At 37.7% G+C, this 27,484-nt stretch overlaps 2 protein-coding genes and 1 long non-coding RNA gene across 3 annotated transcripts; 1 reads left to right on the forward strand and 2 right to left on the reverse strand.

The window, feature by feature from the left end:
* Nucleotides 1-5,237: 5,237 nt before the first annotated feature.
* Nucleotides 5,238-5,684, forward strand: LOC111996020 (uncharacterized). Its single transcript, XM_024027959.1, has one exon. The coding sequence runs from the start codon at nucleotides 5,238-5,240 to the stop codon at nucleotides 5,682-5,684; it is 447 nt and encodes a 148-aa protein (XP_023883727.1).
* Nucleotides 5,685-15,658: 9,974 nt separating this feature from the next.
* Nucleotides 15,659-16,746, reverse strand: LOC136070844 (uncharacterized). Its single transcript, XR_010632083.1, has 2 exons — nucleotides 16,284-16,746; nucleotides 15,659-15,936 (listed from the first exon to the last, which is right to left on the reverse strand). It is a non-coding gene; the product is annotated as an uncharacterized LOC136070844 (long non-coding RNA).
* Nucleotides 16,747-16,862: 116 nt separating this feature from the next.
* LOC136070850 (putative receptor-like protein kinase At3g47110) lies at nucleotides 16,863-18,688 on the reverse strand. The gene is made up of 2 exons (XM_065781361.1): nucleotides 16,924-18,688; nucleotides 16,863-16,867 (listed from the first exon to the last, which is right to left on the reverse strand). Exons 1-2 carry the CDS (start codon nucleotides 18,686-18,688, stop codon nucleotides 16,863-16,865), a joined length of 1,770 nt encoding a protein of 589 aa, XP_065637433.1.
* Nucleotides 18,689-27,484: the final 8,796 nt, after the last annotated feature.

Genomic DNA, 27,484 nt, shown 5'->3' on the forward strand with positions numbered 1-27,484 from the left:
CGCAGCAAAAACTCTTTCTTCTGTAGGAGGAGGCTAGGGTTTCAAAAAGAAAACCTTATGAAGCTCTCTAAGGTTAGGTTTTTCTTTTTCCCACCTCCTTTAAATAGGAGCTTAATGGGCTCTCCTATTCCAAATAGGTTTACACAAACCTTGGGCTTTCCTAGTCCAATAAGGATTATACAAACCCATAAACAAATAGCCTTTTAGAATAAAAATATTGTGGCTATAATATGAAAATCTGTAGGCTCGATCGATAGAGACATCTATTGAGCTTTAATGAATCTCGACAGATCAAGATTCTATCAAGCAGGTATCGAGACCTACAAATTGCACTTTTCTTGAGCAGTTCTTGAGTAATCTTCATGTCTTTAATTTAACCACTTGTGATGATCATCTTGAACCTACTTAGATTTACCCAAATACAAGTAAAGCGTTGATAGGCCACAAACTGAATGACCCCTTGTGATTAAATTAATTAATTAATTAGCCAAGTTATTAATTAATCAATTTATCATGCAATTGCGTGGAAGCACAAACAAATCACCAAAAACTAAATATGTAGTGGAAATTAAATGACATGGTGATTTGTTTATGAATGCGGAAAAACCTTGCGACAAAAACCCTACTAGGTGATTTTCAGGTCACCACTCCCGAAACTCCACTATTATCAAATCAAGCGGTTACAAGTAAAGGAATCCCAAGTACCTTAGCAACCTACAGTTGAACCCTTACCCCAATACCCAATTGGACTTGATCTGTAGTGACAGTTCCTACCTTTGATGCATGGCTCCCAAGTACGTGACTAACCAATGCGCAGATCCCAGTACGCGACTTCAAAACACCAACTTAAGAGAGAGAGATTGGCTGCAAAGTTCTTTAGTTCATCCTACATGATGAAGATCAGGAAGATGCTTGGTCACAAAACCCTATGGTGCAAATACACAGCAACTTCTTCAGAGAAGATGAACTAGGTCAAGAACTTCGTCTTTGATCACAATTTGCTTGAACAAAGATTGCTCAATGCTTTTGCAACTTGTGTCACACTTAACGGCTCTTAAAACAATCCTTTTATATGTTTAAGGTTTGGAGAAAAGAAGGCCCAAAAGTATATTCACGGATCCCAAGAAAATCAGATCAGAAAATCTAAAATTATAAATCTCGACAGATAGCAAGTGTCGAGGTAGCTATCGAGCAGGTGTCGAGCTTTAATGAATTTGCACTTCAGCTTGCTTTTTCTTGGACAAACTTGATGACTTCAACACTTGACCTTGAAACTTTGTTTCTTAAAGTATTAAAAACACCTAGAACTACCCAATTACAAGTAGAGTGCGTTTTGTCAAAGGATTTAGCCAATTTACATAAATAAGTGACATATGTTCTTAACAAGTGAAAACACATATGTCTTAACAATCTCCCCCTTTGGCAATCTGTGACAAAACCACAACAAACAAATGAACATATAAGAGAAGTCATAAATCACTCAACTCATATTCACTTGTTGATACAATAAAACCTATCCTAACACAAACTCTTGAAAAACTTTGCAAGAAGAGAGTTTATGGCAAGTAGACTTTGACAACCTGTATTTTTGAAACACTTTAAACAAAACTCATCAAGGCATCTTGTGTGAAACAGAAATAGTAGATTGCATACAAATATAATGAACATGTGTATAAAGATAGAAAAGAAACAACACATGAAGAGAGAGGTGAAAGAAATATACATCCACATATATAAAGAAGTATAAGTACAATATATGTAAAAATGGTCAAAGGACCTCATATACAAGATCAATGTATCTATAAAGAATAGAAAAGAAAAGATACATCAAAACCTCACTATATCCCTCAAACTATCAACACTCCCCCTATAAAAAATGTCCTATACTAACTCTCCCCTTAAGATGACTACTCTCATAACCCAAAACTACTCCCCCTTTTTGTCACAAGTGACAAAGGGTAGAGTGTCATGTAGACATCTCATCAGTAGAGTTAACATCTCCATCATCATCATCATCATTTTCATCATCATCAGAATCTGAAGTTGCTAGAGTAGGTGGTGAAGGAGTAGCCTCTGGAGCAAAACCACCTATGGTCGCCTGCCGTCGTGCAATACGACCAACACGAACATTCACCTGATACAACTCAGCGGAGAGTGTATCAAGGCGAGTGTCCATGCGCTGCAGCTACGCCATAATGTCTCTTAGAGATACATCGCCTGTAGAGGAAGAAGGAGTAAATGTAGATGGAGCTGATCTGGATGGAGCTGAACGAGAGGGAGGAGTGGAATCCGTCTGTCGCGACTTAAACTGCACCTCACTACGTTTTACGGTAGCAGCATCTATGACACAAATATGTGTGAAGTGGTTGGACACAGGAAAGGGAATAGAAAAATGGCGTAAGATCCTCGTGATAGCGGAAGGAAAGATGAGCTTATCACGGGACGCCGAATCAAGATGAACATCTATGATAGAAAGAATAAAGTGAGAAGGAAAATCTATAGTAAGATGCTCTAAAAGAGATAACAAAAATCGAGCATGGGGCTCTGTGATAGAGTTGTAGTGAGAGAGTGGGTGGAGTACAAATGTCATCACTATTTTTAGGAATCTAGGACCTTTAGCAAAAGGCCTACATGATGTGTACTGATGCTCACCCCAATCAGCAGGGTGCTGACAAAAAGCAGAGATGAGCTCATCTTTGGACACAGTTCTCAGATGCTCACAAGAAGGATAGTTAGGAAACTCTATCCTAGGAACCCTAAGCACATCCGCAACTAGCTACGGTGTGACAGGGATGCGCGTACCTCGAACGCGAGTGAAAAAGAGAGGTATTGAATGATGTATCTCGTGCATATTGGAGTAAAACCCCTGAATCAGCACAAGAGGACAAGTGACCGGGACGTCACACAGTGACTCCCATCCCCTGTTGTGAATGACAGAGGGAAGGTCAGTGTCGGCGAAGTCTGCCAGAATGACTTGGCGTTCCGAATGAACACCTCGTCGAGAAAAGTTCTTCGTAAATGCCTTGTGGGCATCTCTATCATGGAACTGAAGGTTAAGAGGAGCAGAGTCAGAAGAAGAGGAAGCTCCAGAGCGCAGAGGGTTCCGAGCAGGAGTGGATTTACGTTTAGATGCCATAGACACTACTAACGTAAAAGAATGAGAAAAAGATAGAAAGGGTGACAATCAGAAAAGTCCCAACACAGTTCAAATAGATCAAATATGTTGAACAAAAAGAACGCATGCATGGGAATGCATGAGCATGTGACATGCAAATCAAAAGGCATTATGGGCTCAGCCCAATCCAATCCTACCAGCGCACAGCATAGAGCACACATCTAAATGCATGTAAATATCATTCTAATGCACATGGAATGCAATGTATGACATTTTGAAAGTATTTAAGTGAAAACCTAACCCAAAATTTCAAGAAAAACTCATCAATTTTGAAAAACCCCAAAATTTTCAAAGATCCCAAAAACTAAGTTTTTAAAACATGAAATGCATGAGAAAGGGAGGGAAAAATGAACTTACCAAGTGATTGAAATCAAGGGAAGACCAAAAATCAAGTGGGTTTGAAGATTTGAGTGAGAGAAAGGTGGTTAGGAGATGAAACACCTCGGACAGATTGAGAGAGATCGAAAGAATGAGAGAAAAATCGCGAAAAATCCTTAGATAGACACTTCAGTAAATCTCGACAGCTGAGGTGTCGAGAGGTAGCGAGGAAGCTGTCGAGGATTTGGCCTTCGATAGCTTTAGGTGTTGAGAGGTGTCGAGGTACAAGAACAATTTCAAAGAATAGAAGCTCGATCGATCGACAAGGTGTCGATGAGGTAACGAGGAGACAGGAACTTTCTCAATTGATCCACCAGGTGTCGAAGAGGTGTCAAGATTGCGATAAGAAAAAGGCTTGAAAATCTCGACAGATGACCAGGTATCGAGGAGGTATCGAGGAGGTGTCGAGACAGGTTAAAAAAGCAATTTTTCGAGAAGAGAAAAACATAGACATGAATGCAATCCAACATACACCTCAACCAAAGATCCAATCAACATTTTAAGCTCTCAAAATCATCTCTCAATCAAAAAAATTAGCACAAACCTTGTTAAAACAAACAAATATCAATATCATGTCAATAATGAATGCAGCGGAAAAGTAAATAAGACAAGATATGATGACCCAAGAAAACCAATGAAACCAACCAGTTTCACAGTAAAAAACCTGGGGGGAAACCTTCCCGAAAAGCAATCCACTATAGAAAAGAAAAGTTTCAGATCTAGTACAAAACCTTTGTCCCTAGACTCTACAATCCCCGTAGATGAACTCACAGCAGAAACCTTCTACCGCTTCAAAACCTCTGAACTCTTCAATATATGAACGCCACCCTTTTTGTTGTACGGATCCCAGTACGTGACTAACTCCTTTGCACGAATCCTAGTACGTGACTCACTCACCAACTTAAGGAAGAAGAATGTTGGCTGCAAAGTTCTTCACTTCATCAACAATGAAGATCAAGAAGCACTTGGTTACAAAACCCTAAGGCGCAAAGACGCAGTAGCTTCTTTCAGAGAGAATAAGGCATCATCACCTTTTCATATGTTCTCCTTGTATTCTCTCATGTGACGGCCTTTAAAATAAGCCTTATATAAGTCTAGGGTTGTGAGAAAAGAAACCCTACTCAAATACATAAGCTGGCCCAAAAATCAAAAAGTGAAAATTCTGATTTCCCGTAACCTCGATCGATCGAGAGGTGTCGAGGTTTAATGAATCTCAACAGATAGCAGCTATCGAGGAGGTGTCGAGAAGGTGTCGAGGGGACAGAAAATTTCTCGATCGATCGACCAGCTATCGAGAAGCTATCGAGATTGCGATAAGAATCAGTGAAGATCTCGACAGATAGCCAGGTGTCGAGGTAGCTATCGAGAGGTGTCGAGTTTATAAAATTTGCACTTCACTTGCTTTTTCTTGGACAGACTTGATGACTTCAACACTTGACTTGAAACATTGTTTCTTGAAGTATTAAAAACACCTAGAACTACCCAATTACAAGTAGAGTGCGCTTTGTCAAAGGATTAGCCAATTTACATAAATAAGTGACATATGTTCTTAATCAAGTTAAAACATATATATCCTAACAGCTACGATGGATCTAAGGACCCCTTAGATCACCTGGAGTCATTTAAGACTCTGTTACACCTGCAAAGAGTGGCAGACGAGATTATGTGTAGGGCTTTCCCAACCATGCTGAAGGGCCTCGCAAGGATTTGGTTCTGCTGGTCCTTCCCCACCATGCTGAAGGGCCTCGCAAGGATTTGGTTCAGCAGGTTAACACCCAATTCCATTGATACTTTTAAGGAGTTAAGTGCCCAATTTGCCTCATACTTTATCAGGGGGTATAAGTATAAGAAGTCCACTACATGCTTAATAAGCATTAAGCAATGGGAAGATGAGGTGTTGAGGTCTTACATAGCCCACTTTAACAAGGAAGCACTTTTGATCGATGAAGCTGACAACAAGATACTCGTGGCCGCATTCACGAATGGGTTGTGGAAGGATAAGTTTCTATTTTCCTTGTATAAGAATGACCCGAAAACCATGGCGGATGTGCTCTACAGGGCTACTAAATACATGAATGCAGATGACGCGCTATTGGCTCATGAAGAGAAGCCTAAAAAGAGAGAAAGATAGGAGGAAACTCAGCAGGACAGGGGGCAAAAGATGGATAGGATAGGAGATAAAAAGGAGGACAGATGCTCCAAGCCTCCCACAGGAAGATTCATAAGCTTTACCCCCCTAAACACCTCGATCAATCAAGTCTTGATGCAGATTAAGGACGAAGGGGCCTTGACATTCCTTAGCAAGTTGAACGGAGACCCCAGCAAGAGGTTTAGAGACAAGTACTGCCATTTCCACCACGATCACGACCACGAAACATCCGAATGCTTTGACTTAAAGCAACAGATAAAAGCTCTTATCAAGCAAGGGAAGTTACAGAGGTTCATCGGCAAGGAAGGGACAGAACAGTCTCAAGGACAGCCTACCAAGAGAGAAAACGAATGCCCTAGGCCACCCTTGAGAGACATAAGGATGATTATAGGGGGCAGTGCAGCTTCCAGTTCTTCCAAAAAAGCACTCAAGACCTACCTATGGATGGTTCAGAACTTCCAGCTGACGAGGTACGTCCCAAAGATGGCATGAATTGACAACCTTGTGATTGGATTCATGGAGGAAGATGCCAAACATCTCCATCACCCACATGATGATGCACTTATAGTCAGCGTACACGTAGGGGATTACAACACCCATCGAGTCCTTGTGGACAACGGGAGCTCTGCTGATATCCTACACTATTCGGCATTTCAGCAGATGAGAATAGAGAGAGAATGGTTGATTCGACCAACGCACTACTTATAGGATTTGGAGGAACAAGGGTACATCCCCTAGGAGCAGTCACCTTGCTAGTAACGGTCAGAGATTACCCTTAGTAGATCACCAAGGATGTCACATTCCTAGTTGTTGATTGTTCATCTACATACAACACCATATTGGGTCGTCCTACTTTGAATTCATGGAAGGCTGTGACCTCAACCTACCATTTGTGGATTAAGTTTCCATCGAATACGAAGAGGGAGAAGTAAGAGGGGATCAAGTGGCAGTACGCGAATGCTACATTGCCATGCTAGAGATGGACAATCATTTGTAGACTATATGTATAGAAGAACAGTAGATAGTAGCAGAACTAGTGGAAGGGTTGGAAGAAGTATTCCTCAATGATTTTAGGCTTGAACGAACAAGGATAGGTACTTTTGCCAGCTAGCTAGTGCATCAAGCACTCACGACGTTCCTAAGGGAAAACTAGGATGTGTTCACCTAGAGTTATAAGGACATGCTAGGAATTGATTGGTCGATCATAGTTCACAAGTTGAATGTATCACCCTCTTTCTCTCCTGTCCAACAGAAAAAGCGAGTGTTCGCATAGGAGCGGGACAGTGCCATAGCTGAGGAGGTTCAAAAATTACAGGAGGCAAACTTCATACGAGAAGTGTACTACCCCAACTGGCTTGTGAATGTGGTGATAGTCAAGAAAGCCAACGAAAAATGGAGGATGTGTGTAGATTTTTTGGACCTAAACAGGGCCTATCCCAAGGATAGCTATCCTCTCTTGTGGATTGACACCTTGGTAGACTCAACCACAAGACACCAGCTTCTAAGCTTCATGGATGCTTTCTCTAGTTACAACTAGATTAGACTAAATGAGGCTGATCAGGAGAAGACCTCATTTGTCACCAGCCAGGGGCTCTTTTGCTACAAAGTGATGCTGTTCAGACTCAAGAACATGGGCGCCTCGTACCAAAGGCTGATGAATAGGATGTTCGTACATCACATTGGAAAGAATGTGCAAGTTTACGTGGACGACATGCTGGTAAAAAGCATACGGGAGGACGACCACTTGAGCAACCTCTAATAAACCTTCAACACCCTGCGATCATACAACATGAAATTAAATCCGAACAAGTGTATGTTCGAGGTAATGGTAGGAAAGTTCCTAGGATTCATGGTATCCCAAAGAGGCCATATTGGAGTGAGCTTCACCAAAGATGATCAGAGAAGTACAGAGCCTGAACGTCAAGGTAGCTGCATTAAATAGGTTTGTCTCAAGAGCAACGGATAAATGCCTACCTTTCTTCAGCACATTGAGGAAGTCATTTGAATGGACAAGTGAGTGCTAGTAAGCGTTTGAAGATTTGAAGGCATATCTTTCTTCTCCGCCACTATTAAGCTCATCTAAGCCAGAGGAAGAACTTTTCCTATACTTAGCCGTCACCCCGGTCGCAGTAAGCACGACTTTGGTTAGAGAAAAGGAAGGGGTGTAGAAGCCCGTATACTTCATGAGTTGAGCACTTCGAGGAGCGGAAGAGAGGTACCTCTAGATGGAAAAGCTCGTTTTTGCATTAGTAACTATGGCACGTAAGCTCAAGCCATATTTCCAAGCACACACGGTGATCATCCTAACGGATAAGCCCCTTCATAGAGCTATGAATAGCCCTGAAGCTACAGGACAGATGGCATTATGGGTAGTCGAGTTAAGTGAATTCAATATACAGTATCGACCGCACACGACTATAAAGGGGCAAGTAGTAGTAGACTTCATCGCAGAATTCACTCTTGTGGAAGGCTAAGGGGTAAAAGAGATCCTACAATGGAGCATCCACACAGACGGATCCTCCAATAGGCAAGCAAGTGGGGCTATGTGGTACTCCACAGCCTGGAAGGAGATAAGATCGAATGCATGGTCTGTTTGGACTTCCCTACAACCAATAACGAAGTAGAGTATGAAGCCTTAGTAGCGGGGTTGGACCTTGCCAAGGCAGTAGGAGCTAAAAATTTGGTTGTATACTGCGATTCCTACGTAGTAACCAATCAGGTTAATGGCGACTATGAATGCAAGAATGAACAGATGAAGAAGTACCTCGAGTAGGTGAAGAATCGAGTTAGCAACCTCCGAGTAAAGTTTGTTCAAATCCCAAGGGAGGAGAACGAGCACGCTGACCGGCTTGCTAAAGCTGCTTCAGCTGAACACATGCTCATCCCCGATCAGGTATTGTCCTTCATCCAAATCTCATCGTTAATAGACGATACCAGTGTGTAGGAGATAGGTTCTGAGAACTGTTGGACAACACCAATATCCTCCTACCTGAAGGATGGTGCGCTACCAAACGACAATGAGGCTGCAAGGAAGTTGAAGGTTCAAGTAGCTCGCTTCATTTTGATTCAAGACATTCTATATAAGAAGGGCTTCTCTTGACCGTACTTGAGGTGCCTTGTCCCCGAGGAGGCAGACTATGTCAAGAGAGAAGTCCACGAAGGAGTCTGCGAAAATCACTCTGGATCATGATTGTTGGTGCATAAATTAATCCGGGCGGGGTATTACTAGCTAACTATGCAGAGGGATGCCCATGCATATATCAAAGCTTGCGACAAGTGTTAGAGATTTGACAACCTTATAAGGAAACCAACAGAGGAGCTCACCCCAATGACGACCCAGTGGCCATTCGCTCAATAGGGGTTAGATATCATGGGCTCCTTCCCAATAGTGGTTAGACAGTTGAAGTTCTTGGTAGTCGGCATTGACTATTTCACCAAATGGGTAGAAACGAAAGCCCTGGCCATTATCATGGAAAAGAATATTTTAAGCTTCGTATGGAAGAACGTCATTTGTAGGTACAGTATACCTAGAGTACTAGTCTTAGACAACGGAAAGAAATTTAACAATGACGTATTTAGAGACTTCTGCTTGTAACTAGGGATTAAGAACCACTACTCATCGCCCGCTCACCCCCAAGCCAATGGACAAGTTAAGGTCACGAACCGATCCTTGCTCAAAGTCATTAAGACTCGGCTCGAGGAGGCAAAGGGTATATGGCCAAACGAACTACCAAGTGTTTTATGGGCGTACAGGATGACGACAAGAACACCTATAGGGGAGACACCATTTTGACTAACATACGAAAGTGAGGCAGTCATCCCGGCAGAAGTAGGACTTACAAGATATAGAGTAGGGAATCATGACGAGAGCAAGAATGATGAAGCTATGCCCCTGCAGCTTAATATAATGGACGAAGTCTAGACAACGGCTGAGCAAAGGTTAGCACGGTACCAGAACCTCATGGCAAAACATACAACTCCAAAGTTAGGCACAGGGACTTCCAAGTTGGAGATCTTGTCTTAAGAAAGGTAAGATGCGCCACAAAAGACGCCTACCAGGGAAAGCTAGGACCTAACTGGGAAGGATCATACAAAATTGCATCATGGCATAGGAAGGGAACATATCACTTGGAGACGTTGGATAGTCAAAATTTGCATCACCCATGGAACACGGAGCACTTGAAGAAGTTCTACCAGTAGGTGACAACACGGACAATAATATAATACTCCTCATTTCCAGTTTATTGCTTTCTAGTTAAAGTTTTAATTATTTATAGTTTCTTTTAAGCCCAAAGGGTAAGTTTTTTTAAGAACAATTTTTACACGCATGATTACGACAGTAAGAGGAGTTATTTAGAAATATCGTGTGTACTATCTATGTATCTACATATTCATTAAAAGTCTAAAATGGACAAGTGCTATGAAAATGTAGAGTCCACATAGTGGACGGGCTAATCCCACAAGGGATGATCTGAAGTTGCCAAGTCCACAAAGTGGGGGAATTCAAAAGGGGTAATTAAAAAATATTGAGCCCAAAATAGTCAGACAAAGGATGATTTGAAAAATTATAGTCCATAAAGTGGACGGGTTCAACCACGCATTGAAATAAAACCACAAGTCCACAAGTGGATGGGCTAATCTAGAAGAGTTACTTAAAAAGTGGACGGGTTCAACTACGCGTTGAAACGAAACCACAAGTCCATAAGTGGACGGGCTCATCCAGAAGAGTTATTTAAAAAGTGGACGAGTTCAACCACGCATTGAAATGAAACCACAAGTCCACAAGCGGGCAGGCTCATCCAAAAGGGTTATTTAAAAACTATTAAGTCCATAAAGTGGACGGGTTCAACCATGCATTGAAACAAAACCACAAGTAGACGGGCTCATTCAAAAGGGTTATTTAAAAACCATTAAGTCCATAAAGTGGACGGGCTCAACCACACATTGAAACGAAACCACAAGTCCACAAGTGGACAAGTTCATAAAAACTATTGTCCATAAAGTGGACAGACTCAATCACTTGTCTAGTTAAAACCACAAGTAAATTAAAGGACGATTTCATCCTTAAGGGTGATTAAAAATTAACAAGTCCATAAGATGGACGGATCACACTGGACTGACATGGTACGAATAAGCTAACATAACCGACAGGTAAAAAAGACAATAAATAGAAGGCCACAAAAAGGCTAATGTTTTACATTAAGAGTCAACGGAAGAAATACATTGCTTACAAATAAAAAATTAAATGATTTACAAAGAAAAAACTACAACTAAGTAGCAGGGGTCTCTTTATTCCTCTCCATGACTTAATCCCCTTTAGGATGATGGGTGGCTACCTCGACAGATTTTTCTTGCTCAACCTAGCCGGCATCTCCGTCACCCTAGTGGTCGGGATTGGTGTCATCAGTGAAGTGCTTGTCGGTTCTTCAGAGTAGACGGGCTAGGCTGGAGTTTGAGCCTGGGCATCAATTGAAACTTGTGAAAGGTCTAGGTCAGGGTATGAGGTTTTCACCTGACAGAAACAATCATCAAAATCGTCAATGAAGGAGCCCCCTAGCTCCCTCAGAAGGGTGTTGGAGTCACGATACTCCTGCACCGCGTCCTTCTTAGCCTGATGAAGTTGATTTTTTGTCTCTGTGATCTCCCCCTCCTTGTCCTTGAGTATCCCTTTCAACGCCTCAACACTTGCCTCCGACTCCTCTAACAACTTCCTTGTATAGTTCAGCTTGTTAATCTGGACCTTCTTCTAGGCCGTCAGCTCTCGAAGATCTGAGTCTCTGGCTTCAACCTTTTCCCTCAGAGGATTAATCACTGTCTCATGGGATATACAGCAGTCCATTAGACCTTTCATCATAACTAGACCATGTAAAAGTCAAAAACACGTGTTAGTAAAGTAAAGTGTGCACAACGGACGGATAAAAAAAAGTGGATGGGTACATACCTGAGCGAGGCTAAAGAGATCCATCTCCCCCATAGCCTCTGTGGCATGGTTGCCCAGGTCCTCATAGTCTTCATCTTTGATGATTGAGGAAATATGTTTAAGTGAGTATTGAGAGTCTTCACAAAGGAGGACGAGGGGTTTCATGGTGATAGGCACCTCACCAGCCATTAACCCCTTCTCCCTTCCTGGCTTAGGGGGCAACTTGCTGGTCTTGAGGGTATCACCAACAGTTGGCCCTGTCATCTTTGGCTTCTTAGGTGGATGGTCCACCTTCTCAGTTGGTTTTCTTTTTGTGGGCAGATTGGCCTGGCCTATCGCCTTAGGGGGTAGGACCCCTTCTTGTTTTTTCTTTGCTGCTGCTTGCTGCTTGATGTATGCCCTTCTCTTACTGTCTTCCATTTCTGCATAAAGGTGGACGGATATGAGTTAGATAATGTAAAGACAAAGAAACCAAAGTGTTAGGTGACAGACTTACGTTGACGAACTTGACGGTTGTATCGACGGGCAGTTGCTGTGGGTTTTGGTCCGTCATAATACCAGAAGAGAGTATCTAAGTTGACTAAGTTAGCCCACATCCTCTCTGACAGCTTGGTTTTGTTGAAACTTTTTCCCAAAAAGCTCCACTGTTCAAGTGTGACTTGTGGACAGTCCTAGGTTGCAAAAGAAGACGGTTAAAGTAACAAGTAGAAGCTAAAACAAGTAAGAACCCAAATGTGGACGGATGCATACCATATGGGGGCATTATACCCCATGTTTTGTCAACGGGCATGTAGTCATTATCACTAGGGTGACACATCCACTCATCACCTTCCATAAAAAAGTAATGACTCTTCCAGTTCCTGTTGGAGTTGGGGGTTATCACACACAAGCCTTAGCAGTGGGCTTCTGGGCACAAAACAATAAAGCCCTTGGACTGAACGATCTTAGTCAGATGGTAACAGTGGAAAAATTCTTCCACCGTCAACCGATGTGCCCCGACGGAGATGGCCCCGTACATGACCTCTATGCCAAGGAAAACGCTCCAGGCGTTTGTGGTAATCTAGGTGACGGCCAACCCTAAGTATTGGAGGAGGCGACAGTGGAGAGCGCTTAGTGGGAATCTGAGCCCTACTTTCAGCATTTGCTCATAGACTCCGACATCTTCGACGCCCTGGTAATAACATTTCTCTAATTTGTAGGGTAGATGAAGGGATATATGGACGGTATCTAGTACTTCTCCCTAAATGTATTGAAGTGTGCTTGTTTGATGGTAGAAATGAAGTCGTTCACCATCCACAAGGGAAGTATTATAAACTCCTTAAGTCCATCAGGACCTATGACGGATTGGGTTGGGGGTTCAACACCATCTAGGCCATTAGTGGAATCACCTTCTGACCTATCCGTGTCCAAATCCTCATCCCTTGTGGAAGGTGAGGTGGCCGACAGATTCCTTTCTTCACTTGAGGTTCTAGGGTCATTCTAACTTGACAGGAACACCTCATTGTAGCCCGCCCCCTCGTGGACACATGATTGGTTACTTGATGCACTAGACATGTCACCTACACATGACAAATAAACCCTAAGACTCTAACGGGTTCATATAGACGACGGTCATACAAAATTTAAAATGAATTCAACATAAAGGTAAAGGGCACTTACCAGTTGTGTGAAGCGAAGAAAGGCAACGGAAATAGGTGTGGCTGACAGTTACACGAAGTAGACGGTAACACCTAGATGACGGTGTGCTGATTTACAAAGTAGACGATAGCGCTCTGATTGTAAATTCGTTGTGGAAAGTAGGTTTTTATAGAGGGCACGGAACGGAAGACGAAGGGACGCTTTGTTCCAAGAGATTGACCACTAAGAATATGCCATGTACCCCTACGACATTAATGATCCTAGGCTAGCCTGACAATCAGTACACACTTCTCACATTTAACCCCACTTGCATTACATTGCATATTATCACCATTTAACGTCTCCAAGGCAAGACTGTAATTTTGACCTTTTGATCCTCCAAATACTTCTTATAAAAAAATATTGAGGTCATAATGATCAAGATGATAGTTCATGAGCAATAATCGGACCACCAGATTAAAAGATATCAAAGAAACAAGGTTTAATAGTAAAGACCACTTTCATGAAACTGGTCTCAACCATAAGTGATTATAATCTCTTAATTCTAATTGGTCTATTTTCAGTCTAATTTAAATTAAATGATGTGTCATATTCCTATTGGCAGCGTCAATACCTCGCAGTTGTCGACCACCCAAAAATAGCGACGTGCATGCCCCTCTCTAGAGGGTGGTGCACGGGCTCAGGTGTGTGCTCCCCTTTGACTAATGAATCATTTTTAAATTGTCATGAGTTTGTGAAGTCGCCACCAATCATTAGGGTTTTGCTAAGGTGTGATTGGTCATCTGACTCTGTTTGATTTTATTACCAATCCTTAGTTATGAAAAAGTCAATTTTTTCCTAATCTAATTGGATGATAAAAAAATCTTGATTCTTGGTTCAAAAGTCTGGTAACGTGTGGGGAAGGTGTTAGGCACCCCACAATGCTTGTCATGAGACAGTTCTTTATTTTAATAAACTCTTAATGTTTGGTCATAGGTAGATAAAAGCGAGCTACTAGCATTAGCTTTCATGGCTTTAAAGAAATGGGCTTTAAGGAGTAAATTGGCCAATTTAAAAGTTTAGGGGGTGTTTTGGACAATGGTTGAAAGTTCAGGGGGTATATGGACATCTTTTCCTAGTGTAAAAAGGAACATTACTTACTCTGAGGATAACTAGGAAGAAGATAATTTCTAGAAGCATATGCTAAGTGTTGAGTGTCACCCCAAGGATGTTGCTGATGAATTGATGTGCAAAAGGCCTGAAGTGATTGGCAAAAGAAGCCACAAAGAAAAACAATAGTATGTTTTTGGCCCACAAAAATCTGTGTTATTATACTTTCCAATATCAAACTTTTTTTAAGAAGTGCTATGTACTAAACATTTTCACAACAAATTATAGGTGGTTAGTTGTTATTGGTTTTAATTTGAATCTACTACTGAAATTATTTTTTTGCCTTACCAATAACAACTCGTAGTAAACTACCACTTAAGTTTATTGGTGGTTAATGGTTATTGGTTTTTTAAGTGTTTTGAAAATATTATAGACATAGCATTTCCCTTCTTCTTTTTTTAGCATTTATGAGCTCTTTGTATTTTGTAGTATTTTTGTTACACAATTCTATTTTTTGGGGTTTAGGTTACTAGTTGTAATGCTTATCTCTTTTTGTTGCTTGCACGTATACATGGTAACCTTAGTTATCACGGTTCAATATATTGTTTTGTGCCACATTCTCACATTCTCTCTTTGTCTTAAGAATGAGTGCTACAAGAGTTAATGCTCTATGCATACATGTCTATGAGATTCAAAATTTGTTTGCCAACTTGTCAAATAGCTAATGGATACTTTTTTTTTTTAATTAAAATTTCATTAAGAGTATTATTGTTGATGCTCTAAATTGGGTTAGATCGACTTGGGAAAACAATCTTCCTATGGCTTGACCACTGACACCCAATTGGAACACCTCTGCTTAAATTTGGAAATATATAAGATTACATATGATGCAACAATCTATGAGGCTTTGGTGGATTCAGTCTTAAAAAATAGAAATTGGTTTAGTCATACTTCAAAGCCAATAAGTCTTGTAGATCCAAAGTAAAGGATAAGGCTACATGGACCAAAACTAAGTCAGGTTGCTTCTCTTGTGTGGCCACATATACAGAGCTTTATATGCTTTAGGGAGATCCTAGACTGTTTGCTATGTGTCATATTTGATTCATCAAATATTGGGCAGTGATGGGTGATTGGTCTTTTGTTCGTTTAAAGTCTTATATAATAAATTGAAACTTAGATTGATTGTTTTATCTAAAAGTCTTAGTTTAAATGGAAATTAAACGAAACATCCATTTTTATTTGTATACTATAATAATGTTGCATAAAGCATTTAAATTTCTAAACTAACATGGCATCTTTGATACATTCCTTCCTGTAAAGACTTTTAGGAATTGAATTGATTATTAGTACAAACACATAATCACGCATTACAATAGTAGAATCCAGCACAATAAATGAAGACAACCCCTAAACTTGAAGAGAAAGAAAATCATGATTCCTACACTAGAAGAGAAAGAAAATCATCCATTGATCATTTCAACAAGGGATATTAAACTAGCTTGAAATTAAGAACACGACTCCTAATCCCTTGCATAATCCAAGCATTATTAAAGACATTTAATCTCTTCTAGTTGTTCCTGCAGGCCTCTGCAATTCACAAAAAAATTTCGTTAGCTCACCATTTTATACCTTGATAATATATATATATATATATATATAAAAAAAAAAAAAAAAAACAATAACTATTACAAGGTTACAAGGTCGTGGGTATTAAGAAGATGACAATTTCAATTTAGCAATTTGACCACGAGTGAGAAATGAAAATCTAATTTTAAAATCAACTATGACAATCTACTCAAGATTAATGAAAAGGTAAACATAAAATTTCCATGCTTTTTGAAAAGAAGTATTTTGAAACTAAATGAAATCAACGTAAATGATGGGGACACACTACCTAGAGAGTCTTATAGTAATTAAAATGAAATGCCTCTTACTTGAGCTCTACTTGGTCTACCTTTGCGAATCCCCAAACCAAGAAAAGTACTTTTTATCATTTGTAGTTCCTTAATAACTTCCTCCATATTGATTCTCTCTTTTGGAGATTCCAATGAACATAAGATTCCAATATTAAGGACTGAGAGTAAGCATTTTTGCATATCCACATCAGTATGCCTAAAGTCCTCAGTATTATTAGCTTCTTCTACTTCAATTTCATTATCATTGTCATCTTCTTTTGTTGCCATCATTGCTGTAGTTGCTTCTCCCATTCCTTCAACTTCTCTTGGCAAAAGCATTGGGTCTACAACTTGAATGAGCCTTTTTGGTAAGTACATCTTAACAAAGTTATGGAGATTGAGACCATCTTTAAACATATCATCAGTGGGCCTCCTTCCTGTAAACATTTCCAACACAAGGACTCCATAACTATATACATCCCCCTCAATTGATGCTTCACTGCCAANGTAACTTTGTGGCATGTTGGTAATTGCAACTGTGGAATACCCCCACAAAGCTTTTTGTTTCCAATAACAGATATCATATTTACATTTCTGAAAACTCCTTCTGTTGGTACCTCACCCTCAATATTGTTGAACGAAATGTTCAAATATTTTAAAAATGAAAATTTCTCTAGACCTTTTGGAATTAATCCTGATAAGTTGTTTCGTGAAACATCTAAATGTTCAAGGCTTTTCAAGGAAGCCATTGATGAAGGTATGGTCCCGTTAAAGGAATTCCCTTGCAAGCCTAGGTACACTAAGTTCAAGCAATTTCCAATTGTTGTAGGAATTTCACCAGAAAAATTGTTTTTAGAGACATCGAGTGAATTAATATTCTTCAAACTATCTACTTCAACAGGTAATTTGCCACTAAATGAGTTGTGGGATAAATTGAGTAAAAGTGACAAAGAAAAAATTTGAAAAACCTGTTGGGGTATGACTCCACTAAGGTAATTTTCTGCAACATCCAACTGTTGTAAACTTTGACAAGTTCTAATACTTGGCGGAATGCTTCCTTCTAAATTGTTTTGAGACAAAAACAAATCTGCCAATTGAGTGAGGTTGCCAATAGAACTTGGGATCTTCCCTGACAATTTGTTTCCTAATAAATTCAACCCTTGCATCTTTTGAAACCTTCCAAAACAGGTCGGTATCATACCTGTGAAAAGATTCTCATCCATGCCCAAGACAATTAAATTGATGAGATTCTGCAATGCTACAGGAATAGTTCCAGATATTTTATTGCGTCCCAAAAGTAATTCTGTGAGTTGTGTTGACAAGTTGCCTATAGAACTGGGCAAAACACCTTCAAATCGGTTTGATACAAATGCTAGATAGTACATTTTGCTACAGTTTCTTAGAGACATTAAAAAGTCCAAATCCTTTCCTAATTTATTTTTACTTAGACTCAAATATTCAAGATCTTGTAGACAACCCAAATTAGTTGGAACCGATCCCACAAAGATATTATCGTTAAGTCCAAGTATTTGAAGTTTAGATGCATTGCACAAAGAACTAGGGATTGACCCAAAGAATTTGTTACCACTTATTGAAAGCAGTTTGAGATTAGGGAGAGTATGGCCTATATTTTCTGGAAGGGTACCACTAAGTTGGTTTAGTGAAAATGACAAGATTTCAATAGATGATATATTGTAGAGAGAGGAGGGGACCATACCGTTCAGTTTATTGCCTCCAACTACGAAATATGATAAGCTTTTCAAACGGCCTACGCTTTCTGGAATATTTCCCTCTAAATCATTAGCGCTTGCCGAAAAAGATACGAGTAATGAAAGATTTCCCAAGAAACTTGGGATTCCTCCTATGAAATTGTTTCTGGCGACCCCAAGAAAAATAAGCTTGGTCAAAGAGCCAAGCTCCATGGGAATTTTCCCAATAAGTTTGTTGTTCGAGACTCTTATATGCCTAAGTTCAGAGCAGTTGGACAAGTTGGTTGGAATTTCTCCTCCCAACGTGTTATTTGTAAGATTGAGGTCTCGTAATCGGAACAACTGACCAACTTCCTTTGGAATTTCACCATAAAAGCTATTGTTTTGAAGGTTGATGGCCCTAAGAAAGGTGAGGTTGCCAATGTAAGGGGGAATAGTGCCACGCAAGTTATGACCTTGTAATTCTAAGATTGCGACTCTTTGATGACGGCGGCTGCATGTAATTCCATGCCAATTGCAGAAGTGGAAAGAATCATTCCATGAGCTCAAGATTCCATATGGATCATAATCAATGGATTCCTTGAATTTGAGCAAAGCCAAACGGTCAGTCTCATTTGTTGGAGTGGCAGAAGAGTTGGCAGGTTTCAAGCATAGAATGGTTACAGAAAAGAGTAGAATGATATGAAGGAATGTAGAGCATAATAATGCAGGAAAGTTGGGGTTGTGAAGCTTCATTGGTTTGGACAAGCAGGAAATTTTAGTGTGCGGTAGAGGAAGATACACAAGTTTGTATTATATATAGGCTGTTTCAGTTAGTTATGACGTAAAAAATCATTTGCGTACCTTGTGGTGCGTTAATGCTATTTGTCAAACCTCCAAAAATATAAAATCCGTGGGATCTTTAATTGATCAAAAGCAGTCCTTTCTAAGTAAAAAATAAAAAGTGAAATTACTTTGTTAACGTGCATAGGCCGTTGAGCAGACGCCACCGACAACAAAGAAATCGTTTGATTTGGGTCATTGACTTCATTGCCCTGCTTGTATTATTTTAACTTTGGTATTGTTGTGTTTTCAGAGTAACCTGCAAGTAATATAATTTATATAATTAAATAGGCTTATATTCTATACTGAACCAAGTTACAAGAACTAAGAAATCAAGGCAGCAAGACTACCAAAAAGAAATTCATAGGAACTGTAAAATGATGAATACGCTAGAGACAAGAAAGGAACCATTAATGTAATCGACTTCTAAATCACGAGTCATAAAGGATCCATCGTCCATGCCAGTGTTGTTAGACTGTATTCTCCACTAAAAAAGAAAAATAACCGTGTAAGCCGTGTTTTGGTGCAGAGCTACTTTTTATTTCTTATTTTACTTTTTTTTCCTGACTAATGACCATCATGTAAGCCTGGTTTTTTTTTTCGGTGAACTTTTATTCTTAGTGTTTGGATTGCGAGAAAATAAAAGAAAAATAAATGGGGAATTTTGAGTTTTTTTTTTTTTTTTTTTTATTTAATAAATTGTTGAGGTGGCACTTTTATATGTTAATTACATTTTTTAATATTATTCTATATGCCGCGTACGTGTCAAGTGTGCTAGCAATGCACACCACTAGTGTACTCAGGGCCGGCCCAAGCGTTTCGGAGGCCTAAGGCGAAATTTTCAAATGGGGCATTTATGTTATCACTTAAATAATATTTAATTAGCATTTTATATAATAATTTTTTTTAAATCCATTCTTTTTACTCTTTAATATGATTTTTTTTTTTGAAAAAGTACTAAAGCTATAACAAATTTTACCACAAACTGGTGTTGTAATGAATGTGATCAATGACATGAGACTTACAAAAATACTAGAAATATTATAAAATTTACAACATGAGAATTACAAAGATATATCACCAATTACAAATATTCATTTCAAAATGCATTCAATAGTTTGTTAAAATCTACTTATCACATTCATTGTCACATCAAATTATAAATGTTATAGATACCACCACGCACCCTTAGTGCAGTGATCACTCCATAAGTTTAAGTTCTTGTGAGGTGTGGGTGGCAATGACTAAGATTTAAGTCTTTAGAAGAGAGTTTCAAACACATATACACTTAGATTATGCTAGAGTATAATTTTTATCTTGTATAAAAATAATTAAATAAATAAAAGTTATGTAGTAAAATTTATAGTATTTTTAACTTTTCCTTATTTGAATTAATTGTGATTAGTAACACGTTTATTTGTAAGACCTATTTATTTAAATTTGTCTTATCTCTATCTCTAGCATTACTTAATTCTTTGAGCCTTCTTAATAGTGAAATAAATGTAAACTAAAATGTTTTAATATCTCCCTAAAATATTTATATATAAAAAAAATATATAAAAAATTTGCCCCCAAATTTGGGGCCTCCTCTAGTAAGAGGGCCCTAGGCAATGGCCTAATTGGCCTAAGCCTAGGGCCAGCCCTGAGTGTAGTGCTATACTCTTGCCTTCAGTTAAGGCTTATAAGGCATGAGTAGGGTGCATCTTTCTTCGATGTGGAAGCAAGTCTCAAAAACTACTTATGTCGCTTGAAGGAACAAAGCTGTGCGGGTCCTTCAGCCCCAGAGCGAACAAGCTGCTTGCGGGCTTGGAACAAATCCTCTCCCACAGATAGTAATATTTCATTAATTCAAAAGATTTACATCACTAATGAATTGGAGGGTCACACAAATTATAATCTCCCATCATTATAATATATGTGACCAATAATTTCAGCAAATTTGGCAAGAAACTCTTTTCTCTTGTTGGCAAAACTCAAAAAGCCCAACAAATACATTATGCCCAAACCCATTTACATTGTTGGCAAAACCCAAATGCCCAACATTAAGATGAGGTATTGATCAAGATTATTGTTTCCAATCATTAATATTGCACCAACATTTATGAAAACTCCTATTGGTAGCTCACCCTCAATATCATTGAACGAAAGGTTTAATTAATCTTTAAATTAATTTTTTCTAGACCCTTAAGAATCAATCTAGTGAAGTTGTTTCATGAAACATCTAAATATTCAAGACTTTTCAAGGCAGCCATGTCCAAATTGTTTTAAAGTGAGATCTTTCGACATATGTAGAAGCTTCTTCCTAAAATTATTCCCACTTGGTGGGAGTTTCGCAATGATTGCACCCACTTGGAATGATTTAGGAATATTGATTGACAAATGACAGAGTTTATTGACCAAAATATGTAACTCATGTACTTGATCTAAAACTGAGATATTATCAAGAATTTTATAATCAAAATACTTTTGAATAATAAACTTATTCGTACCTATTTTCTCAGTTTTGTACTTCACTTCCAAAGCATTCCTAATCTCCTTCAGTGATTTCATTGATGTGTAGAGATCATAGAAATGATTAGAAAGAGTATTGAGAATGTGCTCTCTACAAATCAGTTCATCTTCCTCCCGTTTCTTTCTTTGTGCCTTTATCTCATTAGTGTCTTCATTACTCACAGTAGGAAAAGGTGTCAAATTCAGGTTCAAGACATAGAAGAGTTTGAGTGCAGTAAGTAGGAATTTTATCTTGTCTTTCCACCAAGAGAAATGGGTACCATCAAAGCGATCCAATTTCACCAACTCATGATTCAACATCTTCAATGCTAAAACATCACTTGTTCCTTCCATTATAGGAAATATTTTCTGAGATTGTTAAGTTCTACATTATACAAAGTAATAATGAAAGAACAAGATTAACACAAAAGACAAACAGAAATTTAGATAATTTGGAGGCACAATATCATTTTTCTTAGACAATATTTGCCCCCCACACTAGTATTGCTAAACGGTTATCGCAAATTTGTTTCCAGAATACAACCAAGATGTTGGGTTATCGCAAATTTGTCCCTAGAATGCAAGTATAAGGACTTTAAATTCAATTGATTTCCAATTTTTGCTAAAATTTCACCATACAAATAATTTTCAAAGACAGATAATTAATATTCTTCAATCTGCCTACTTCAACATATAATCTTCCACTAAATGAGTTGTATGATAAATTAAGTAATAGTGACAAGAAAAAAAATATCCAAAGCCTATAAAGGTATGTGCCCACTAAGGTAATTTTGTGAACTTTGTATAATATTTTCGTAATATGCTTATAATGTTAATTATTTCCTATGAGATAATATTATATTTTCTTTACAACTTCTTTTCATTTATTTATTTTTTTTTTAATGTAAACACGAACCTGCAGACTTGGCCCATATGCTAAGTCTAGTCCTACCCCGCTTTTCCTCAAATAAAAAAAAAAAGTCCTACCCCGCTCTCACTTTTTTGGGGACAAAGATACATTATTATATTTATTAAAATTGGGGGACATTTGTTTCTAAAATTAAAAAAAAAAAAAAAAACAAAAAAAAAAACTAGGAAATTTATATTTTTATTAAACCCCAAAATAAACTTGAGATAACTCGTTCAGAATATATTCAGAGTCCTAACAAAATTTTTCTTTCATTCTTGTTCCTCCATTGCCTCTAATGTCTATATCATTCCGAAAATCTACTATTTATTACCTCTTTTTCTATATGATTGTTCCAATTTCAAAATTTACTTGAGTGTTAATTTGTGATTGGATTTTAGTACTTACACATGAAACCACCACGAAAATTTAATGACTAAAAATTTAAGTATAAGATGATTGTAGATTTGAATGTAGAATTAGGTGTGCCCTAGCATTTTTTATTTTTCCTTTTCTCTCTCTCAAAATCTACTTTTCCTATCTTCCTCTACTTTTTGACCAGTATAACCTCATTTTCTTTTCTTTCTTATACCTTTTTTTTTCTCTTTTTTTTTTTTTTCTTAATCTTCTTTGGTTTACTCACCCACATGACCTTTTCTCTCTCCTAAATTCTAACTTTTCTTCTCCACTTTTTATCTTTTAGAAAGAAGGGGGAAAATCAGGGCCATATTTGGTAAAGAAGAACCTAAAAGAAAAAGTGGGTCAAGGTTGCTCCGTTTAATAAGGAAAGGGAATTCATCAAAAAAGAGTAAGGAAAGGGAAAACGTGTATCACTTGTGGCCACAATTATAGAATAATGTATTTTTTAAACATATTTTACCAAATAAGCTCCTTTCTAATTTTTTGGGATATAACCTTTAAGTTAAAAGTTTTTGTTATTTGTTTTTTTATCTCAAATTTTTAACAAATAAATTGACTTTTAACTTTTTAAAAAATATATGTTAGTTTTTAGTTTTTGTCACAAATCAACTATGAAAGTTATAAAAAATTATATATCCCTTTTATAAATACCATGCAAATAAGCTATCGAAAAACTACAAAGTTCTCAAACAAACACTTATTCCTCAGCCACTATCACTTAAAATTTCAATCACCCTTGCAATAGATTTTGTGGTTATTCAGATAAAAAATTCCCAGAGATCTTCTAATATTTAAAGACTAGCCAGTCCAATCGGACCAAAAAAAAAAAACGTGTGTACATACCTTGTAGTGCGTAAATGCTATCTGTCAAATACCTCCAAAAATATAAAATCCGTGGGATCTTTAATTGATAAAATTTTCTATGATTTAGTTTAATAAATGATAATGCGCTTCCAAAAGCAGTCCTGTCTAAAAATAAAAATAAAAAGTGAAAGCGAACAAACAAAGAAATTACTTTGTTAAAGTGCATAGGCCGCTGAGCAGACGCCACCGACAACAAAGAAATCATCTAATTTGGGTCACCGACTTCATTGGCCTGCTTTTCTGATTAATACGAGGACACAACTTTTTGTTATGATTTGTGGAAGTGGTTGCTAGAAAGTAATAGCCAATTACTTATACGTGAATTTGCCACCATTTTTTATTTCCATATCACAAAACCATTCATTTTAGCCCGCCGTGAAAAGAATTGTAGAAAAATCGGTTTAGTTAATTATGTAACTTAAAATGAATTAGATTCATAAGTAACCAATCACACTTAATACAAAATTAATGGTTGGCAGCACCTCCTAAAATAAAAATAAAAAAGGTACTCACATACACACATCTCACCTAAAAAATACATGCACACAACGAAGCACATCGCTAAGGACCCAATGTATGACCCGATCTAAAAATTTGATTTTTCGGGGGCATCCACACTTGCATGTGATTACATAGCCCACGGGACCCCCCATGATCATCTTTACAACATCAATAATTCACCTTTTCGTGGAAGTCGTGGAAGGGTGTCATTGACAAATTCAACTATTCTAAAAGGGGCCTCAATATCAATAATTAAGATGGTCCTAGTACGTGATTATTACATAGCCCACGGGACCCTCCATGATCATCTTTACAACACCAATAATTCACCTTTTCGTTGAACGATTGCTTGAGATTGGCATTATGGATAAAGAGAATTAGTTCATTCCAACAACCAAATGAAATTATTGATAATTATGAAATATCTATAATATATGTAGAATTGAAAAATTTTAACTTTTAGTTGACCTCTTAATATTTTTTTGCATAAGATTTTGTGAGCCGTTTTAGGTCATTATATATATATATATGTGTGTGTGTGTGTGTGTGTGCACGCGTGTGTGTGTATTATCTAAGTTTACCTTTTCCCCTCTGTGTGTGTGTGTGTGTGTTAAAAATACTTAGTATTCTAAAAAAAAAATCATCTGATATGGGTCATTGACTTCATTGTCTTGCTTTGCTAATTAATACAAGAACACAACTTTTTGTTATGATTTGTGGAAGCGGTTGTTAGAGAGTAATAGCCAATTACTTATACGTGAATTTGCCACCATTTTTTATTTCCATATCACAAAACCATTCATTTTAGCCTGGTGTGAAAAGAATTGTAGAAAAATCGGTTTAGTTAATTATGTAACTTAAAATGAATTAAATCCATAAGTAACCAATCACACTTAATACAAAACTAATGGTTGGTAGCAATTCTTAAAAAAAAAAAAAAAAAAAAAGCATGTGATTACATAGCCCATGGGACCCCCCATGATCATCTTTACAACATCAATAATTCACCTTTTCGTGGAAGGGTGTCATTAACAAATTCAACTGTTCTAAAAGGGGCGTCAATATCAATAATTAAGATGATCTTAGTACGTGACTACATAGCCCACGGGACCCTCCATGATCATCTTTACAACACCAATAATTCACCTTTTCATTGAACGATTGCTTGAGATTGGTATTATGGATAAAGAGAATTAGTTCATTCCAACAACCAAGTGAAATTATTGATAATTATGAAATATCTATAATATATGTAAAATTGAAAAATTTTAACTTCTAGTTAACCTATTAATATTTGTTTGCATAAGATTTTGTGAGCCGTTTTAGGTCATTATATATATATATATATGTCTGTGTGTGTGTGTATTATCTGAGTTTAACCTCCTCCCCTCTCCCTGTGCGTGTGTGTGTTAAAAATACTTAATATTCTAAAAAAATAAAAAAAATCATCTGATATGGGTCATTGACTTCATTGTCCTACTTTTCTGATTAATACAAGGACACAAATTTTTGTTATGATTTGTGGAAGTGGTTGTTAGAGAGTAATAGCCAATTACTTATATGTGAATTTGCCACCATTTTTTATTTCCATATCACAAAACCATTCATTTTAGCCCGGTGTGAAAAGAATTGTAGAAAAATTGATTTAGTTAATTATGTAACTTAAAATGAATTAAATCCATAAGTAACCAATCCAACTTAATACAAAACTAATGGTTGGTATCAATTCCTAAAATAAAAATAAAAATTTTAGGACATATGTGATTCACTTGTTAGGAACATATGTCACTATTTTATGTAATTTGTTAATCCTTTGACTAAACGCACTTTACTTGTATTTTGGTAGATCTAAGAGTTCAAGTCTAATATTGAAGCTATGCAAGTCTGTCCAAGAAATAAGTGAATAAGTGCTGATTCATTAAAGCTCGACAACTGCTCGACAAATAGCTATCGAGGTATCTATCGAGGTTAAATGAGGCTCGACAGATACTATCTATTAAGGTATCTATCGAGGTTACAGGAATTTAGATTTTCAGATTTGATTTTCGGCCTATGCTTATGTATTTGTGTAGGGTTTCGTTTCTCACAACCCTAGACTTATATAAGGCTTATTTTAGAGGCCGTCACATAAGAGAATACAAGGAGAATATATGCAAAAAGTGACCGATGCCTTATTCTCTCTGAAAGAAGCTACTGCGTCTTTTGCGCCTTAGGGTTTTGTAAGCAAGTCCTTCTTGATCTTCATTGTTGACGAAGTGAAAAACTTTGCAGCCAACATTCTTCTTCTTCAAGTTGGTGAGTGAGTCACGTACTGGGATTTGTGCATCAAAAGGGTGGCGTTCATATATTGAAGAGTTCAGAGGTTCTGAAGCGGTAGAAGGTTTCTGCTATGAGTTCATCTACAGGGATTGTAGAGTCTAGGAACAAAGGTTTTGTACTAGATCTGGAACTTCTCTTTACTATAGTGGATTGCTTTACGGGAAGGTTTCCTGTCATATTTTTTTACTATGAAACTAGTTTGTTTCATTGGTTTTCCTAGGTCATCATATCTTGTCTTATTTATTTTTCCGTTGCATAATTTTGACATGATATTGATGTTAGTTTTTTTTTTAACAAGTTTTATTCATAATAAATCTAATTAATAACTTGGATTTAAAGCTTGTTAATTCGATCAATCGAGGTCTAAATTTCCCAACAAAAAATAAAAAAGGGACTTACATACACACATCTCACCTAAAAAATACATGCACACAAAGAAGCACATCACTAAGGACCCAAGGTATAACCCGACCTAAAAATTTGATTTTTGGGGGGCATCCACACTAGCATGTGTTTACATAGCCCACGGGACCCCCCATGATCATCTTTACAACATCAATAATTCACCTTTTTGTGGAAGTCGTGGAAGGGTGTCATTGACAAATTCAACTGTTCTAAAAGAGGCCTCAATATCAATAATTAAGATGATCCTAGTATGTGATTACATAGCCCACGGGACCCTCCACGATCATCTTTACAACATCAATAATTCACCTTTTCGTTGAACGATTGCTCGAGAGTGGTATTATGGATAAAGAGAATTAGTTCATTCCAACTGTGGACGACTAAATTTCTCGGTTCGAAATAAGTCAAACAAGTAAAATAGTGTCACAAATGTGAATTTGTATTGATGAATGTGTGGTACAATTCTCTGTAATTACAAAAGAGTTATCCTCTGATTCGATCTCCTTGAAAGACTTGTTAATTGGATTTGTGGTAATGTGATTTTGACTTGAACACAAAGTATCCTTCAATTTGGTAGAAGGATGGATTGAAGATTGTTGAAAACAGAATTACAATGAATCTCTGGCTATGAGCTTGTTAGAAATCCTTTGTTCTTCACGTTCTTCGTGTTCTTGGTGTGTTCTTCGTGTTCTTGGTGTGTTCTTTGTATTCGAAGGTTTGTGGTGGAAGTTCTTCGGGGCTTTAGAGGCTTGATCCGTAGAGCTTCTCTGATTTGTGGTTTGTTGATGTTTCTGGAGGCTTTT

Source organism: Quercus suber, unplaced genomic scaffold (genome assembly GCF_002906115.3).
Source record: "Quercus suber isolate HL8 unplaced genomic scaffold, Cork oak 2.0 scaffold_264, whole genome shotgun sequence".
NCBI classification, from domain to species: domain Eukaryota; kingdom Viridiplantae; phylum Streptophyta; class Magnoliopsida; order Fagales; family Fagaceae; genus Quercus; species Quercus suber.